Below are 20,548 nucleotides of genomic sequence, written 5' to 3' on the forward strand. Positions count from 1 at the left end.
GAGGGGATCGTGGAGGGAACTATAAGTCCAATCCCACCACCCTAGTATAGACTTTTAATGTGACCTCTAATCTTATCCCCTACTCTCCATGTTTGTACCTCTCTCTCTCTCTCTCTCTCTCTGTCCAACAACATGGAGATTGACTTCTTGGAGTGCAGAGGAGAGACCAAGAGGGCCCTTGGTGTTCAGTCAAACCACGATCACAGACTTCTTCCACTCCAGACACCCTGGACACAGGCTGCAAGGGACATGATGCAATTGGAATCCAGAGAGCACGACATGACAAACTCATCATCGTGTTGACCCACACGAGGACCGCAGATGTCTCCTCACTGGGGCGAGAGACAACGGGAATTCAATGGAGCTTGCTGGACTGCAAGCTACCTCTTAAACACCACAGAGGAGAGAGGGGCCCAGGGAAGCTGCCTAGGTTGAGCATCAGCAGGGTTCTATCGATGACTTCTCTCTCGACAACATCAGCCTTCACCAAAGCCACTCGTAGATGGACTTGACACCATTATCCTCTTCTTCTTGTAGCAGGGCAATAACAGATTACATTCACATACAAGTTACGAAGACCAAAACATAATCCTTGAGCAGGCCTTTACCAGCAGCTCTCGCAACAATGATCATATTTTGCTACTTTTTACGGTGTTCAATGGACATGGATACGACAATGGTGGTGGTGGTGTGATCATCATCTCTCTGAACAATCTGCTTTTGACCAAATTTGTGATTACTATGCCGTCACATGATCATTTACAAGGTTACTCACACTAATCAAATGGAACTTTGACATCGCTGTAATGATTGGTGCTTCAATGTGTAGGAGAGGTACGGTCTTCAATTTTACCTTTGCAGTTACGGGCATTATTCAATCATTTACAGGGATGTCTATCCAACTCGCCAGGTATGCTGAAAATTGAACTAGCATTATTGCCAATGCCTGCCATATTCATGACTGGCATTTCATGACATGTTGAGCACACATTTCCTGAAACAACATTTGCTTGGATTGGAGTTTCTAAAATTGTCCATTTTCTGGTGCATGAGAGCATAATCAGATCTTGGGAACCACAGAGCAAAATCTAGACAAGATAACAATCCTGGGACGCATGCAAGCATTATCAATGCAGAGATCTGCTTGGAGACTTCATATTGCCTGAGCTGAATCATATGAATAAAAACTCAAAAGCTGCTTTTCTCTCCATGTGTTTTTACTTACCAATAGAAGTCAGCCTTCCAATCTCTCAAGGAGAGTTTGAAAATGGACTAGCTATCGTTAGTGCTGCGCTAATAAGAGGGCAAGCTCCTCGTCAGCGATGATAACTTCCTGGCAGATATCCAAAGCATCTGCAATCCTCGCAGCCAGTTGATGCTTGCACTGCATGAGAAATAGACTCGAATTTAAATTGAGGTACCTAGCTTTCTCTTTTCAACCCTTTCCATGCACAGATGTAGTGACTATTGTTCCACAAGATTATCGAAAATAAAATATGCTTATCAGGAGCGGTGACTATGTATACTACACAACATGTGGTGATGATAAGTGGTCTTTACACAAAGTTGTTCTGCTCGCCCCACAACGTCAAAGAAGAAGGCCTGACAGGAGCAAAAGTGTCGAGGAAAACACAAGTACTTGTCACTGCCCTTGGACTCCCCTGCGACCTTGAACCCAGGAGAAAACAGAATGTTGATCTTATCAATTCATAGACGCTAGATACACGGGAAGCTCAACAGCACAAAATTAGAAGATTAGAAAGGAGGCTTACGCTACCAGAAAAGATAAAGCACTACAGTAACCGTACCTGAAAAACCACACGTTTGCTCGACTCTGCTACTATACGCTGGACGCCTTTCTGATCCAAGATCCGTAGAGCCCTCTCCAGATTCTTGTTGAACAGGAAGTGGAGCCTGCCATCAAGATCTTCAAGTCAAGTTGAACAAAGGGATCCCTCAGCGAATGCTAATGTGGATTCTGACTGGAAGAAGCCGGGCTTACATGGAAAGCTGTTCGTCTGTCACTGCAAAGAAGGATAGACAACGCCTTAGTAGCAATCCTTCAAATAGATCAACGAAAATGGGAAAATTTGTTGTTAACCACTGTGAACACTTACAAGAGGCGGAGGGATGGCAGTCTTTCGAAGGAGCGGGCTTTATGCTCTCAAGAATAGCATCTCCGGCAGCTACGGCAGCCATTGCAACGGAGATCAACGGCAGAAGCCTGCAAAGCAAAGATGCCCTAAAGCTTGTGAGGCACAAGATGAAGTTCGTGTAAGCAATGAAGGCATTGAATCAGCAAAGGCACCCCAAAAAAATGAGCTTGATTTGAATGCGATGCATCAGAAATTTCATCAGCATAAGCAATGCATCAGAAATTTCATCAGAAATTTCACCAGCATAAGCAATGCATCGGAAATTTTATCAGCATAAGCAATGCATCGGAAATTTCATCAGCATAAGCCCGCCATGGCGAAGAAATCGAAAAGCTGGAGAGGCGAAATTCATCAGCAAGCTCAGCATCCACGACAGATTGAGCAAGAAAGCCAAGAAAAGGATGCTGAATTGATTGTTTGACAACATGATCGGTTGTGTGAGAACCACCATAGCCGAGAGGAGGATGCACAAAAAGCTTGTGAGGTGCATGGACAAGGAGAAGGCATTGAATCACAAAATTCAAGTGCCCAAAAGCTTGCGAGAAGTCACCTTGCAAACTGTAAACAACCAGAATGTGGAACAAGATAGAAGCAACATTTGCCCACCTCAGGCAGTTTACTCGTCCCCAACGTGTGCCCAAGTAGAGCCCAAGGAAACATCGATGCTCATGAGCCATTGCTCGAGCTGAAAGAGTTCTCCATGAGATGTGTGGTGGGTGTACCCATGTCTACATAGCAAAGCCGGTTCTCAAAACAAAATAAAACTTGAGTCCACACTTGAGGTGGCCCTGAATACATAAGGTGGAGGGAAAGAGTTCTCCATGAATTGTCTTATAGATGTTAGTGCCTCACACAGAAAAAACTGGCACTCAAAACAAAACAAACGGTGGGAAAGACACAGGAGGATACAAAAGCCAGGAACAAGAATGCCCAAAAGCTTGTGAGAAGTTGATCAGGCAGTGCAGTTGCAACACCATCATCAACAAGCAAAGCCCACCATGGCCAACAGACAAGTGAGTGACAAAGCTCACATGCACAATGCTTGTGGGCAGAAATTTGCCAGGTACCACAATGTTGAAGAAGATGGAAGCAACATTTGGAATGTTACAACTTTGTAACCCACTCTCTATCTCACAGGTTTGGACATTCGATCTCCAATGCACTCACCTTGGGTTCAAATCCTCTAACAACTTTATGACCCACACTATCATAGGTTTGGGCATTAGGTCACCAATGCACACATCGTGGGTTCAAATCCTTGGAGGCTCCCACACACAGCACACTCACCTTCAGAGCTCACATGCACAACGCTTGTAGGTAGACATGCTCCCAATTGCCAGATTGCTCATTCAAGAAAAGGTGGAAGCAACCTTTGGAATATTTTAACAACTTTATGACCCATTGTATCAGGGATTTGGCCATTGTATCTCTAATGCACATGTTTTAACGACTTTATGACCCATTGTGTCTCAGGTTTGGGCATTGTATCTCTACTGCACATGGGCTCAAATCAGTATTCACAGAAACCCAACAAACCATAAACATAAAACTTCATATTTTCAAGTTTACCAGAGAGATCTTTTCAATTTCACAAATCCCTAAAACTTCTCATGATTTAACAATATTTTGGCAAAAGCTGTTCATTTTTAATAATATTTGGCCTTAAAATTTGAAAAGTATTAGGAAAAACCTGTGAGGTTGAAAGTTTATAGATTTCTCTATCTATAAACAAGAATCTTCTCACTTGTTCAAATCCTTTGAGGCTCAAGCTTTCAACGCTTCCACGGTAGTTATATGAATGACTCGTTAGAGTTGACAGTTATAAAACAGGCGGCTCATATATCCTCTTGTGATCTCAAGAAGGTATGCCCTCTCTTGGGTGGCCTACATTCACAGAATGTGGGTGTGCTAGATTGGAGCAAGCCCTATGGGTGTAAAAAAATATTATGACCCAACCTTATTTATACCCTCTAGGCATTTTCAGATTTCACCTCTAGGGTTTCACCATTTAACTGAACTTTTGTCCCTCTAGACATTTTAAATTCACCCTCCTTAAGCACACATCGGCCTCATCGAAGACCCACTTCGCATACACTGAAATCCGCTCCTTCCACGAACCACCACTACTGATGTTATCATCCCATTATTTTCTTCTTAGTGGTGGTGGTTTCACCTTTCTCCAAGGCAATGGCCTATAGAAATAACTATTCATATGTTCTACTGGGGTTCATAATCCCCATGTAGATGTAGGCCACTTAGCAACCCATTCTCATTGTTGTATCATCAAGTCCCTAATTGCTCCAACTGATCAATATCCTTCATAATCTTAGTTGATTTTAAATTTGGGCATAGGCCACTTAAGGCCTTATGACATTGTGGTATGTTCTAGCAAATGGGAAATTTAACGCAAAGGTGGTGTGTGGTCCCCCACCTTTTTTTCCCATTTTTTCCCACAAAATGAGTGAGCTAGGATTGAATATTCACATAATCACTTGAATTTTCTTGTGATTATGTGTCGTAATGACGTATTTCATGCAATCACAGGCACATTCATGCCTTCATGCTCTCTGATGGCTATGACTTGTCAACCAGCATACTATTAGCAGTAGTTCCAAAAACTATAGCTGATAGTCTTACTTCAAACTACCCCTGGGGCACCAACTCCCTTTAGTAAGAAAAACTATCAAAATCTTGAGTATGACATGAATTTAACAATATGCCATGAGTAAAATTATTCAAATTAACATGGTTGTGTTCTGCACTAAATGAGCTTCAAATATGTCTTTACATCTTGAAATTTGGGTAACACATGAAAACCTTACATTAATTTGAAAGGAGATGGGTTTTCATATTTTAGTGTATTTTTTGTTTTACCCCCCCTCATCCAAAAGACCCCCCCCCTTTGGCCTCACATAGAAAAATATGTACAAATCTTAAAATCTTGCATATTTTTCAAGGTATATACCTTATATTTTGTGGGAGGGGGGACATGAAATTTTCATATTTTTGCCTTGCATATTTGAATTTTTTAAAGGAAATACATGCATATTATATATGGACCTTGTCCCCCCCATACCCTGGATTTTGGACGAGGGTAGTAACATATTACATATTGAGTTGGCACCCTAGGAAACTATCGCCGGTACACGTAGCAATACCATTGATAATAAAATAACCATCGACGGTAGTTTTAATAGTACCGTCGGTATAAGTAATAATGCTGGCAATACTTTTCTTGTTTCCGATGGGTTTAAGTAATACTGGTGACGATAGTTTTAATCGTACTGTCGGTATAAGTAATACTGCTGGCGATACTTTTCTTGTTTTCGGTGGTAATAGGCTTACTACCTATGGTATCCTATGCAATACTGCCACCAGTAGTACTACCAGCCCAAGTTATTATACCACTGTCGGACTCATTTTCACCATTGTTGGATTGAGAAGACGTAAAAACTCCTCCTCTAGTAGGGGGCTTGGTCCGGGAAGTGGTTCCTGGTCCTGCTGCCTAGACAGGAGGTGCGGCAAGTTGCAACCATGACCTAGATCCAGGCTTTGCTTAATGAAACATTGAATAATGTCGTTAAAGTTTCCATACAAAGATCAGAGATCTTCAAACAAAGTGATGTAGTTTTACATTATTTTCTTTAGATATTGCTGGAATAGAATTCAAATCGTAGCTCAATAGTAGATCCACTGATGAACATCAACTAAAATGAAACGTTGAGGAACATTACTAAAGTTTCCATGTAAAGACTAGATATCTTCAAACAAATTTTTTTAGTTTTACATTATTTTCTTAAGATACAACAAGGTCGTACTCTCAGAAGCAAGGTCTTCAACAAGTGAAGACTAAAGTTGTGGCACTTAAAGTTGAACAATGTAGCAAAGTTAAAGTTGAACAACATATAAGACTATCAAAAGTGATTAATGGACCCCCTAGAAAATTACACATATTTTAATGAAACCAAAGAGCAGTCTTCAAAAACTTAATACCAACCACTCGCGAATTGAACAACACAAAAAATTGGTGAAATTGATGAAATCAACTTCCAACCAAACCTATAGATATTTTAAGAACACAAGACTTGTATGGGGAATCCAAATGATCCCACTAAAGCAACAAAATGTTTTCAAGAGAAAATCCAAAGCTTGGCACCAACCGATGTAAATCAACAAACCGTACCACCAAAGCAATAAACATTTTCCCAATAAGCAATCCCACCAAAGCAACAAACATTCTTTCAAGAGGGATTTCCAAATCCTGGCACCAACCAATATAAATCTTGCAATAGTGAATCTACATAGAATCCATGAAGTAGTCTCTCTCTCTCTCTCTGTGTCTGTATGTCTCTCTCTCTCTCTCTCTCTCTCTCTCATACATTTCTAATTACAACATTAACATCCAATCGATATATGAACAACAAAAGTAGAGAATATATGAAAGGAATCCACATGATTTTATATTACTAGATATACAGACATAGAGTTAAAAAAAATAGATCTATTCATAAGCTCTCTATTCCACACAACATGTGTGGATATCCCCATTAGCCAAAAGCTATCCGAGTAATTACAATGTTTTAGAGATGTCCTTTTGGATCTTGAAGAACTAACTTAAATACTTCACATATTTTTGAATACTAATCTAGTGTCATATTATAGCCGGTTAACACCCATCACATTGCAGTAACTAGGAATTTTGGGACAAAGTTGCTGACTTGAACCCATGAGAGCTTGACCAACAAATTTCTTTTCAGACTCTAGAATATAGATAACATTCTTCCTCTTACTTTTGGGATGATTGCACAATTTTATTATCATCTTTGTCATCTTTTTTGGAGCCTTGATTGATTTAGAGGCCTTCTTAGTTTACACATCAATATAAGCATATTCTACCACTTATATGACTATTTTTGCACTATCTCCATGGTTCCATCATCAATTATTGTAGGAAATGGACTTGATTTTCCTCACAAATTTTGTAAACTAATTCATCAAGTGACTACTTGGTGTCCTCTTGGATTTCGAAATCCTCCTATATTGTTTTACCTTCATTTCCACAATGGAACTAGATGCCATGACAAGAGCTTCTGTAGTAGCCTATGATAGTTCTTGTGTGTCTATTTTCTCAGTTATTCTACAACCCTTTCTTCAATTGAAGAAACTAAACTAGTTTTTGAAGGGGTAACCAGTCTTGCTGAGCAAGTTTCTTGTTCTTCATTTCCATGCTACAATGCATCCTCTTCCAGGAATGAGTCTATAATTCTTGAGCTTTAAGTTACCGAAATTTTTAACTTAAGCATATAAATCTCCTTCTGTAGTTCCTGCATCTACTTTTGTAGCTGTAAGAAATTTGAGATGTCCTTTTTGTGATTCTCCCATTCCTGCAAGAGTTCTCTCTCCAAATGAAGAACATGTACTAGATTTGAGACCAAAGACCCATCATATATTGTTGCTGGTGGAATTTTTGCAAAAAAAGAAGGGCTTGGTTTTCTTCATGAAAAATAACAACCACATCCTCATGTGGTTCATCATCTGATTGAGCTTCTCCTCCTATTGCACCTTCTTTGGGTGGTGGGGATTTATCTCCTTTAGTTTCTAGAATAGGTTGAACTTGCTCAGGCTGTTTATCTATAGGTTCCCATTACTCTTTGTTCCTACAGTTCTAGTGCTTCCTGCACAACCTTTTCTTCCTACTGGACCTCATCCTTCTTTTGGCTATTGGGAGGTGCATCCTCTTTGACGTTTTTACTATATCTGGGTGCTGGTCTTCTTAGAGTGGTTTCGACACTAGCTATCTTTACAATTTTCTTCTTTGGAGTGCTCTCTTCCTTACTACTCTTGGATGTATCCATCAAGCTTAGGGGCTCATTTAGGCCCTTTTTCTTATTTGCAAGTGCCATGGAAATTTCTTCTTTTATGTATCCGGCCACTTTGTAGGCATGTTCCATTTTCCTTTTTTGGACTTGTTTGAAGTGCTTTGGCTACAATTGTAGCTTTGTCATCAAATGACTTGGGGTGCGCACTATTTGGGCCATGATGCATTTGTAATTTGAACAAAAAGGAAAAATAAATTGGAACAAAGTTTACTCTGGACTAGAATCCTTCGATTTTTTCCGTTTCTGACCTCTCCCAATTGCCATGATCCTATCACAAGATAGTTGTGCCCCGATAACCGAGTGACCAATTTCTACATAGTGTATCAGTGCAGAATTATCCTGAGAGATGTAGTAGTATTTTGTAAGAAGACAAACCGTTTCTAGGAACAAATAGCATTGATCTTTCCCATGAATCCTTTGTTTGTCTTTGTTTGTGACTTCTTGAGAAAACATGCATACCTCAGGATCTATGGAGCGCTCTAAGGTGGGTTTAAACATGATGAAGAGAGTGCTCATGACATGTACCTCAAATCAATTAGGTTCCAAGATAGATTAGCTTGGACTCATAAACAGAATCTTGAGTGTATGTATATTTCAACAATACAAGAAGGCTTATTATATAGAGGGATCCTATAGAATAGTCAACACTTGTGGGATCCTCTGATCCAAATCTCTCCTAGTGGATGTCCTTGCTCCACATCTTCACATCATGTAGTCCACATCCTAGGGTGGCTACTTTAATACATTCCTACACCATACCTTTGCCTCTAATTATGTGCTCATGGCACCATATTCCTCAACACCTCCTCTTGGTGCCATGATCCATTGGCTATTGCAATGTGGTCAAATGTGAGTTACAAATCCATCACCTCCCCTTAGTGCATGCATTGCTACTTAAGGTGGTCAAGTGTGGTTCTTACATGTCAATACGTTCCCTGACTACTTGCATGTCTACTTGTAGGTGGTCTGGTTTGATTACAAGAATATAGGCTAAAGGTGGAAAGGCTTTTGCTTTCTCAATACATGTTGTTGATGGCATTCTCTTCTTTGTTTGATAAAGATTGATGCATGATGCTTTATTCTTCTTGTGCCTTTAATGCTTTATGTGTGGATGCCATGTTTTGTGATATGATCATCTCATGCACTTGTACTTTTGGCATGCTTTCTGCATTCATACGTTGCTTTACCATTTGTTACAAAGGTCTTACCATGAGCTTCGTGCTGCTTCAATGGTAGTGTCTAATTGCACACAATGATTCAGACCTAACAGGCGGGTAGAGCTTAGAAAGGCAATCACTTTTCCTTTTTGAAGCGAGTACAAATTCTTTTTGGATTGCAAGTTATGGCTTGTTGAAGTTTTTATGAAGAGAAGAGGCCTTTGATGATATGGCAGAGACTATTCACATCAAGGATGATTTTTTTCTCTTTCATTAAGAGTCGAAACTTTTATATTGGTGTCGAAAGTTTGTATGGCATAATAAAAATAAAGGCTTGAAACATTCGCCAAGATTTGAACTTTTATGAGAAAAAACTTAAAAGTTTTGCTAGGATTTATGACTTTTTCTTCATAATTTAAAAGAAAATATTAAAAATTATAATATGTTCTATCAAAATTATGAAACTAAAAAGGCTAGCTCGATAAAATTTTGCCATATTAATATATACATATAGCTTTGATAAAAACATCACTTGGTTCACATGCAGCTTACGCTTGAACCAAACCATGGTAATCTTTAATCTAACCATAGATCTAACCCAAGGTAATTGTTGACCTAAGCTTATTTGCCATGTGTCAATTTATGAGACCCTAAGGACTTCCTTTGTGAGAAAAATTGTCTGGCTATGGTGATGAGGCGCACTCAATAGAGCTTGAAGCGTCGTTGCTTTCGTAGGTTTGTGAGCTGTGAGACGGTTTGCTGGTGTTCTTTGTAGATGGCGTTGGAGAATAGAAGCTCTTGTCATTATATCGCTGTAGAAGTCGGTTGGTTGTGGCATTGGATATGATCCATCCGGGTGTTGCAATCATTGAAGCCATAGCTGAACTATTGTTGGAGGTGCGCTGAGCTTGGAGAGCCGGTTCGTCTTAGCTGGTCGATGAGCCGCTAAGGAGAAGCATTGATTGTTGATTTGGCTAGGGACTCATGAGATGCACTGCTGACTGTTTGTTTTGTTGTTGTGACCTCCTTCAGGGAAGCCGTGATGGGATTCTACAGGCAGCTCGATGAGTGACGACCGTTTGGGTGCAGGTTGAAGCTATTTTTGTGCGTTGTGCTGGAGCGGTAGCCATTCGCTGCTGTTCGAGGCACCGAAACCAAGCTCGCTTATCACTGGAAACTTTGTTTGAAGCTTTGGAGTCGTGGCTACCTTGTAGACTCATCGAATGGCTGTAGAGTCATTGCATGCAATCGAAGGTGGACGTGAGGCGTTGGCTCGTTGGGGTTGGACGTAGATGGAGTCCTGGGCTGTTGCTTGTGTTGCGTTGTAGAGTTTCTTAGCAGTCGGTCTTGCTAGGTCGCTGTTGTTCTTATGTGGGAGTTAGAGCCGGAATTTCCTACTCTTCAACACAGCATTGACTACAGCCGACTCAATAGCATCAACCATATGGACTATTTTTGCTGTTGAGGATTGCATTGGAGCTTGTGGTTGCCTTCGTGTGAGGCACTGAGTGCTAGAGCTGATGATAGAGGTACTGAGGGCCAGGAACTACGGCGTTGCTTATGATGATTGTGTTGGACGTTCCTACAGGAGCCGCTTCTGTCGGTACATCCCGTGGAATCCATGCTTGCATGTAAGAAGGCTATAAAGTTGTAGCCTCTCCTGTTGCTTGCTTGCCGGCTTGCTTGTGAGCCTCAGTCTTGCTTGCGTGCTTTAGACTAAGGTAGTCTAAGATTCTTGATAGTACTTACTATCTCTCTTTCAAAGCAGTCTCTCAAGCAAAATATGAAGACTCTTTAAGAACCTCTCTCACTAATTTCTCACAAGAAGGATTAAAATGAGCGGAAACCTATCATACAAAAATTTCTCTCAGAGAGAACACTCAAGAACAACACTCTCGATCTAAAACTAAAACTAACCTAGGAGAACTCATGAGCTCCTAAGGCTTGCCTATAACTGATCTAGGAGACTAGACCTAAGCTTTGATACCATGAGAAAACATGCATGCCTCAGGATCTATGGAGCGCTCTAAGGTGGATGGAACCTATGTGTAAATAGGATGAAGACAGTGCTCATGACGTGTACCTCAAGTCAATTAGCTTGGACTCATAAACAGAATCTTGAGTGTATGTATATTTCAACAATATAAGAATTCTTCTTATATAGAGAGAGCCTTTAGAATAGTCAACACTTGTGGGATCCTCTGATCCACATCTCTCCTAGTGGATGTCCTTGCTCCACATCTTCACATCATGTAGTCCACATCCTAGGGCGGCTACTTTAATACATTCCTACACCATAACTTTGCCTCTAATTATGTGCTCATGCACCATATTCCTCAACACTTCTACCATGATCCTATCACAAAATAGTTGTGCCCAGTTAACCGGGTGATCGGTTTTTGAATAGTGCATCAGCACCTAATTGTCGTAAGAGATTTAATCATATTTTATAAGAAGATGTATCCTTTCGAGAAACCAATAGCATTTCTCTTTCCTCTAGTCTGCTTGTGCCTTTTTCACTAGAAAATAACTCTTTGAATGAGCCTGAGGACCGAACTCTTTTACAATCACTTTGTCTGGATATTTGAGTTGATGCTTTAACTGAGGCATCCAGATCTAACAGTAGCTAGAAAATATTGGCCAGCAGCTCGACTGTTAATCACCATTTGAGGTGTGAAATATCCTTTTGTGTCTTTCAAAATTTGGATTTGGGACTCCACTTCCATATTCATTGCCCATGCCCACCAAGCAAGCTTATGAAAAGCATGAAAGCGCATAGCACATAACCACCAAGGAACCTTATAAAAGCATGCAAGCACATATCCCATAACCACAATGCATTTTTTGGTGATTGTATCATCCAAACCATGCTTAAAATCTTGAAATCAAGATGTAGGCTCCACAGTTAGCTTTTTACTAACCTTCCGAGGAGATTCAACGATCTACCCCTTGTCTTGTTTCCAGACATCTGGTTGTGGAGTGACCACCACGTCACTCAAGAGACTTTCCTTTCTTCATGTCGGCATTGAAAACTTTTGTCACCACCTATAGATTAGAGGAGATACTTCTGGCTTGTTCTCTATCTACTTATTCTTCAATGACTGGTCAAATTGCACCACACATGTTGATTTTTGGATCAAGGATGCTAATAGAAGCTCGCAATGATTGCACAAAGGTAAGGACAATGATGGCTTCATAATGACCATTGCTTCGCTCATGAGACTTTCCTTTTCTTCATGTCAGTGTAACCTTTTGCCACTACCTCTAGACTAGAGGAGCTACTTCTAGCTTGTTCTCTGTCTAATTGTTCTTCAATGTCTGCTTTTTCTTCAATGACTAGTCGAAGCAAACCACGCATGTTGAATTCTGGATCAAGGATGCTGACAGAAGCTTGCATTAATTGTGTAGAGGTAAGGACAATGGTCCTCTTTTTGAAACAATGAGTGATAGTGAACAAAAAGTGCCACATTTGAAATGTTGACTTAGATTGGTGTAAACAGTCATAATCACCACTCTGATCACTCATGACACTTTTTATAACCCTGAGGCATCATACTCCCACTTTCAATTCATCAAATCGGTTCCAAACTCTGACAAAAGGTTTGTGTCAAAATCCATTAACTGGCTTGGGAAGAGTATATCCATGCAAATCAAGTAGTCAAAATATCCCCTGAACCAAATTCTCAATTATTTTAAATGGCCCATCATATCTTAGCTTCAGTCAACCTAGACATTTTTCCAGCTTGTAATTGAAAATTGACACCCAATCTCCTACCTTGAACATCTTGAACTTGATATTCCTATTTACCCATGCCTATTTGTGTTCTTGAATAACCTGTGTTGTGTATCGGCTTTATAATCAACCCACTTCCAAAGGGGTAAGTTGATTGAGTTAGAATTCTACTAACTCCTCAAGACGTAACTTGCTTTGCAGTGACCCGCAAGCTTTTAATAATGAATTCCTAGTGGTATTACTGCTTCCAATCCATAAACTAACCTGAATGGTTTCATTTCGGTACTTACTTTATATGTTGTCCCAAATGCCCACAAAGTGGAATCTAGTTTGATAGCCCAATCTATCTTTCTTTTGACACTGTCGATTTCAAATCTCTTTTAACTAATTTATTCGTACTTTCTACCTACCCATTGCGTTGTGGGTGATTAGTGAGGATAAGTGGATTCCTTTTTGTGAAGAATCATGTGTATTGTTGTTAATTTTCAGTAGTCTACCCAAGAAATGACCACCCTAAGCTAACATCAGCTCGATCGTCATCCAAAATAAGTTATGATGTTTCGATGAAGGAATTTTGTAGTATTTTCTACATAATTTTCTCGAAGTGCATGTGCTTCTATCCATTTAGTATGGTAATCCATTGCTACTAGAATGTATTTAATTTTAGTGTGCCTCGCGGTGGCTAGCTTAAATGGACCAACAAAATGTAGCCCTTTTTTTGGAATGGCTCTAGTAGAAGCACCAGATTCAAAGGCATCCAATCAAAATCTCTAGATTGTCCATCTCTTTGGCAATACTAACATTTTGTTGCGAATCCATGTGCATTTTTAATTACCATCAGCCACCACAATCATGCCCAAGAAATTGTCCCCTCGATGCTTCTTAATAAGCCTCCTGTAACACAACTTGTTGCTCATGTTCTAAAATGTAGCATCAAAAAATCTTGTTAATGTTACACTTGTACAGTGCTCCTACAATTATCGTAATTGGTTTACTTTTTACTGCCAATTGGTGCCTCTAATACATCATCAATGTTTCTGGGCATACTGTGATGCAAAAATTGATATTTTTAATTTGGCATTGGTATTGTTTTTCTCTATGTTTGATAAAAGTTTGAGTATCAAGTGATAGCCTAGCGGCTCTCACTTATTTCTATTTTTAAAGATATTGTATGGAATTGAGAGGATGTGGAATGGATCATTGTAAATACCATAGGTATGAATTATAAATACCTTGGTATGGGGTGAGAGTTATTTGTGTATGGGATATTATGGGGTTTTTAGAAAATAGGAAGAGTGAGGGGAGGTAGCAAGCTAAGGGCACGTCCACTTCCGGACCACTTTCGGGTGAGTGTGACACCCGCTCGAGTGAAAATACAAAGGTTTTGCTTCGGTCTCCAATACCTCGATCGAGGTATAAGCTCCAATGAAAATCACACACGAGCACAACCGAGCCAAGCCAATACCTCGATCGAGGTACTGCGCTTTTTCACCAGACCGAGCCTCTACCTCGATCGAGGCTTGCTGGCAAGCCAGCTATACATGCCACATCTACCTCGTTCGAGGTATCGTGGCAATCCAGCTCAACCTCGATCGAGGTCAGGTGGCATGTCCAACATACCTCGATCGAGGTATGTGCCATCCGACAGGGCAGCCAACAGGGCGGATGACATACCTCGATCGAGGCATGCTGGACACATGACTTGGCATCCCGCTTCTGCCAACATACCACGATCGAGGTATCGTGGCATGTCAAAACCTCCATCGACGTGGATGTACCGAGATGTATGGGCATGTCACAATACCTCGATCGAGGTATTGTGGCATGGCAATACCTCGATCGAGGTAGATGTACCGAGATGTATGGGTATGTCAAGAATACCTCGATCGAGGTATCGTGGCATGCCAATACCTCGATCGAGGTAGATGTGCCGAGATGTATGGGCATGTCAAGAATACCTCGATCGAGGTAGCTAAACCCTAATTTTTCTTATAAAAGGAGAGCGACCCCCCTCATTCCGAGAACCTCGATCGAGCTCCTCCTCATCCACCGATTTCGGATTTGCCGGACTTCGACGGAATTGCGCGAGCGACGGAGAGCCACGAACGGACATCGACGGAGATGGACGGAGCCGGAGCGAGAGAGTCCAGGTAGGGTTTTTTTTTATGTAGCATTTTCTTTTTGGTAGAATTTGATTAAATTTTAGTTTATAAGAAAAATTATAAAATGCATTTTAATGTTTTTCTGAAATTTATGAATTACGAGATTTTTTATTTAAAATGTGAAAATTAATTTATTTTTTTAAATAGAGCTTTTTTTAGTAAATAAAAAAACGTTCATATTAATAATTATAAAATATTTATAAATTTGAAATGCATTTGTATTTTTTTTTAAATTTTTAAATTACGACATTTATAATTTAAAATGTGAAAATTTTAAATTTAAAAAACGTTTAATGAGGCATTTTTTATTCAAAATGTGAAAATGTTCAATATTTCTGTTTTTTTTATGTAGCATTTTCTTTTTGGTAGAATTTGATTAAATTTTAGTTTATAAGAAAAATTATAAAATGCATTTTAATGTTTTTTTGAAATTTATGAATTACGAGATTTTTTATTTAAAATGTGAAAATTAAATTTTTATTTTTAAATAGAGCTTTTTTTAGTAAATAAAAAAACGTTCATATTAATAATTATAAAATATTTATAAATTTAAAATGCATTTGTAAAATTTTTTTTAATTTTTAAATTACGATATTTATAATTTAAAATGTGAAAATTTTAAATTTAAAAAACGTTTAATGAGGCATTTTTTATTCAAAATGTGAAAATGTTCAATATTTCTGTTTTTTTTATGTAGCATTTTCTTTTTGGTAGAATTTAATTAAATTTTAGATTAAAAGAAAAATAATAAAAATTTTCTAAATTTCAAATGCAATATAATGTTTTTTTGAAATTTATGAATTACGATATTTTTTATTTAAAATGTGAAAATAAATTTTTTTTTTCAAAATAGAGCTTTTTTAGTAAATAAAAAAATGTTCATATTAATAATTATAAAATATTTATAAGTTTGAAATGCATTTGTAAATTTTTTTTAAATTTTTGAATTACGACATTTATAATTTAAAATGTGAAAATTTTAAATTTAAAAAACGTTTAATGAGGCATTTTTTATTCAAAATGTGAAAATGTTCTATATTTCTGTTTTTTTTATGTAGCATTTTCTTTTTGGTAGAATTTAATTAAATTTTAGTTTATAAGAAAAATTATAAAAAATTTCTAAATTTATAATGCATTTTAATGTTTTTTTGAAATTTATAAATTACGACATTTTTTATTTAAAATGTGAAAATGAATTTTTTTTTTAAATAGAGCTATTTTTATTAAATAAAAAAACGTTCATAGGAATGATTATGAAGTATTTCTAAATTTGAAATGCATTTGTAAATTTTTCTTTTATTTTTGAATTACGACATTTATAATTTAAAATGTGAAAATTTTAAATTTAAAAAACGTTTAATGAGTTATTTTTTATTCAAAATGTGAAAATGTAAAAATTAGGTTTTTAAAAATCATCTTTAGGAATGGCCACTAGTTGAGGTGGATTGCCCAACCAAAATAGGAAATGAAGATACAAGACATTTTGTATAAGACTCACTCGACTTATCAAATTAATACACAAACATAAACCTACTAGTCAACTATTGGAGTTGGACATTAAAGATTGACTAGTGACGTGGTTGGTGACCAAAGCTTGAAGTTGACTAGACACTTTGGGACAAGCAAGTTCTTTAGAAGGAAACTAGGTTTAAGCTTGGGTAATCATCCCTAATATATTGGGAAATTACTAATGATAAATCATCCTTTAACTATTTGGCAATTAGTAAGGATCGATTCTACTAGGAAATATGTTGCAGGCATATGTCCCCTATTAGTCAATAGATTGATTAGACTAAGCATGCATGATAAGGCTATAGCTTGGAAATGCCTAGATAGTGGCTTAGTCCAAATCTTCAATATCCCTTAAGAAGACATGAAATAGTGGCTTAGACCTTAAGAAGACATGGAATAGTTTGCAAATGTCTAATTCTTCTAAGTTATGCATAGACTCTAGCATAACTGAAAAAAGAATATTACAAGATTGAGAATATTTGGATGGGTCTTCAAGAACTCGAATATTACGGTCTGTGCCTATAAACTGTTTGAGATTCTTATGCTATCACTATGGCATGCTTTAGATCTAGCACTTTGATCATGTTTGTTGTCTAGTTCCATAATTCATCTACTTCTCTTATATGTATAAGAAGAAAGAAATACGCCATAGAGAAACTGAAAGTTTAACTAGAATACCTAACATTCATTGCACATGGGACTCTAATGGATCTATATTCATTCCACATTCATGCTAATATATGCAAGTGTTTTGATCAACTATAGACCTAAGTTCAAATAGAGCCTGTTAATGACTGAATCTCTCCTAATCATCCCTTAATGATCATAGATAATAGTATGGGCCACTATAAGGATTGGTTAGGAGCTATTTTTGAAATGCCAAACTTTGAAATGAAGTCAATATTCATTGTGTTGAGGAATATTTGTCGGGTGGATCTAGTTGAAGAGAGAAATCCATGTTGCATAACATTTGTCTGAGTTGAGCAGCCTCAAATCGACTTAAGAGAGAGAGAACTCCATAACCTTCAAGAGTCGACATTTGAAGCATCCCATTCCATGTTGTTTGCTACATGGCAGCTCGCCATGTGGCACACATACATCCCTTTTTGCACTGTAGGGAAACCTATGACTAATGTTAACAACATTTATCTTGTCTTTTACAAATGACTAAGATGTTTTCCCAAAAAGACTTTGTAACAATAATCACGTGAACCACCTCATAACCAAAATAGTATGGATGCTACATATCTCCTTTCCCTCGTTGAAACTATGTCACACATGGAATGTCAACCACATGCTCAAGGAATTATATGCTAGTTTGATTGTAAGCAAGGGTGGTCTCTTTCTTGCTAGTCCAACCATAGGCAACGGTGACGCTTATTACTTGAGCTCAACCAAAATTAACATTAGTTATCGTATGCAACCCTTCCCATTGCATAGGGACATCCAAGGATTTAATTTTCAAAGTTTTTGAATCCTCTTCTAGGGATCTTGTGCCCTTTGTTGTTGCTACGTATGTGGATGATCTCATTCCAAAACTATTTTTACAACTAGAAGTCGAGTGAGTCTTATACAAAATGTCTTGAACCAAGTGATGATCTATAGGAATGGCCACTAGTTGAGGTGGATTGCCCAACCAAAATAGATAATATTGAAAAGGCTTAATTATTTTCTCAAAGTTCTCGCTTTAAAAGGTCTGTAGTGTGAACCCGCTCTCTTTTTTAATGTGTAGTCCGAGAAATACTAGATGCGCCTTGCTTGTGTATTGTTCAAAGTAATGTATTAGGTATCCTTCTATCTCCTCCATATCTATTGCAAACCCAAGGCAGTAAAGCATTCAAAGAAGGTCTTATTAACCAAACCTCTCCACTATCTGTCCTTAGTATAGGGGCCATAAGTGGACAATGTTGTCCTTACACCACATGTGGAAAAGTTTCATATTGGATAAAAAGTGAAAAAAGGGAAACATATAAGGAAAAAATATTTGAGACATCTAAGTTTAAAAATGCAACAACTAGAGTGAAAAAATTCTAATCAAAATTAAGAATTATTAATAATATTGATTAATATTGAGCCACACATTTGGCCCATCTACCGGTAGGTGCATAGGATCTACCTCATCAAGGAGTACGTACAAATAGTTTTCATTACGTAAATAGATTATAAGTCATATTGAATAGAATATTATTTTCATAACCCAAATAGAATATTAATTTCCATGTGTTTTTTTTGTGCATGCGCCAGCCAGTGCACAGGTTCTAGCACCACTATTCGTATGCAGATAGAGATGCTGAGAGCTGAGACGAGGGCACTGCAGGATGCTAAGGCACCCCCTCACTTGGTTGCGAGCCTGGATTCAGTTATTGAGGCTCTGAGTCGATTGGACACAGTTGAGGACGTTGTGGATAGCTTTCAGGCACAGGCTGAGGCGGAGATCACTGGTGGTGGCTTGGATTGGAGAGCCATTCGACAGTTGTTTGAGCGTGAGTCACATCACAGGGAGGCCTTGGACGATATGTTTTGGGATGGTCACGCCGAGGCGATGCGACCACGATCAGGGCTCCCCTTGCATATTTTACGGTGTAGGCACCCCATCATAGCAGCACACATTTATCCGAGATATCTCGCTGTGAATGGTGGTCGATTGCCTTACAACCGCCAGATAGCCAGGTCGTTTGCCATGCAGCTTTACGCTGAGTTTGTCCTTGGTCATCGGGTGGACTACCTTAGTACCCGTCCAGGATCAGGAGCAAGACGTGGTAGGATGGGGCGTCAGGAGCGTCAGATTGTAGGTGTTCGGCGTCGACGCGAGGGACCAGAGTTGCACACCATCCCTGCACCGGCATTGCGAGCAGTGGGAGGATAGATTAGGGGGGATGTTCATTCAGTGGCATCATCCTTGCAGCACATGGTCTCTGCCCTATCGAGATCTATTGCGATTCCACCTCCCCCACCTCGATCATCGATGGAGCATCCCACATCTACACCACCTCCCACATCTACGGCGCCTCAGCACGAGTTGGAGGCTCGAGACACATGGATTGCAGAGTTGGAGGCATTGTTGGCCGAGTCTAGGGACGAGGTTAGTTATTTTGATTATGTTAGTTTATTTTTTTGTAGCGTGTTTTGAACTGAAGTTTTTTGGTTAATTCTCACCATGTACGCGACATGTTTGCATTGCAGGCACATCTATTGCGTCAGGAGATGGAGTCTCGCGTACGACTGTTGCAGACAGATTTGGAGGAGCAGAGGAGTCGGACACGCATAGCATACCATCGCGCAGAGCACTATATTTTGCAGTTGAGGCATATTAGTCGTGATCCATCGCGCCATAAGATCGACCCCAACGTGGCCCTATACCCTGCTCCTCCTGTAGATGTGCCGACTAGGACACCCATAGATGCAGCAGTCATAGCGAGGCTTCCTACTGCCACTTGTGTCCTCTGCCACGAGGAGGTTGACACCGTAGGGTGGTTTGGACTAGGGTGTGGACTAGGGTGCGGCCACATCGCACATCTCCATTGCATGACCCGCCACATGGTGGCACGTTCTCAGTGTGCCCTGTATGCTTTGCTGACATTGATGTGGCGACATACAGAGGACTGGGCATGGATGATCTATATCCTGGTCATCGTCAGGCTGTTGATCCATTCGCCCGTGTAGTCTTGACAGAGCACTACAGGGAGGAGGCACAGAGAGCGTTGCTGATGCAGGAGGGTGCGGATACATTGGTGGTTGCATCATGCGTTCCACGACGCTTTTCGTACGGTGATTTCATGCCAGGTGACGAGGCACGAGCGGAGGAGGCACGCCGGATTGAGCGAGAGGCAGAGCTGCAGACATCATTGCAGCAGTGGGTGGAGCAACAGCTAGGGCGGGGTCGAGACCAGCGTCTTTCACATGTAGAGACGATTACTCGCGCTAGATTTGAGGCATGAGTATTCGCAGA

At 39.3% G+C, this 20,548-nt stretch overlaps 1 protein-coding gene across 5 annotated transcripts; it reads right to left on the reverse strand.

The window, feature by feature from the left end:
• Positions 1–725: 725 nt before the first annotated feature.
• SSN2 (zinc finger SWIM domain protein) lies at positions 726–2,903 on the reverse strand. 5 transcript variants are annotated; one of them, XM_087380399.1, is made up of 7 exons: positions 2,707–2,728; positions 2,397–2,489; positions 2,118–2,224; positions 2,003–2,024; positions 1,809–1,914; positions 1,561–1,668; positions 727–1,384 (listed from the first exon to the last, which is right to left on the reverse strand). In XM_087380399.1, the coding sequence occupies exons 2-7, from the start codon at positions 2,429–2,431 to the stop codon at positions 1,283–1,285; spliced, it is 480 nt and encodes a 159-aa protein (XP_087236525.1). In that variant the 5' UTR covers positions 2,432–2,489; positions 2,707–2,728; the 3' UTR covers positions 727–1,282. The 5 variants fall into 5 exon arrangements, with proteins under 5 accessions (XP_087236523.1, XP_087236522.1, XP_087236524.1 ...); XM_087380395.1 differs by lacking the exon at positions 2,707–2,728 and adding an exon at positions 2,605–2,692; XM_087380397.1 differs by lacking the exons at positions 2,397–2,489; positions 2,707–2,728 and adding an exon at positions 2,763–2,903 and having other exon boundaries at positions 726–1,384.
• Between the last annotated feature and the right edge of the window lie 17,645 nt (positions 2,904–20,548).

Source organism: Dipteris shenzhenensis, chromosome 10 (genome assembly GCF_047967505.1).
Source record: "Dipteris shenzhenensis isolate YYH24624 ecotype China chromosome 10, Dip_SZ_1.0, whole genome shotgun sequence".
Lineage (NCBI taxonomy): Eukaryota > Viridiplantae > Streptophyta > Polypodiopsida > Gleicheniales > Dipteridaceae > Dipteris > Dipteris shenzhenensis.

Bases quoted from the DNA above. Each gene is read 5' to 3' on its own strand.
- SSN2 (XM_087380395.1), bottom strand. From the start codon at position 2,663: ATGCCTTCTCCTTGTCCATGCACCTCACAAGCTTTTTGTGCATCCTCC. The intron at 2,225-2,396 runs GTGAAATTTCTG...TTTGCTTTGCAG, and splicing joins CCGATGCATTGCTTATGCTG to GCTTCTGCCGTTGATCTCCG. The intron at 1,385-1,560 runs GTAAAGACCACT...TTTCTCATGCAG, and splicing joins GGCGAGCAGAACAACTTTGT to TGCAAGCATCAACTGGCTGC.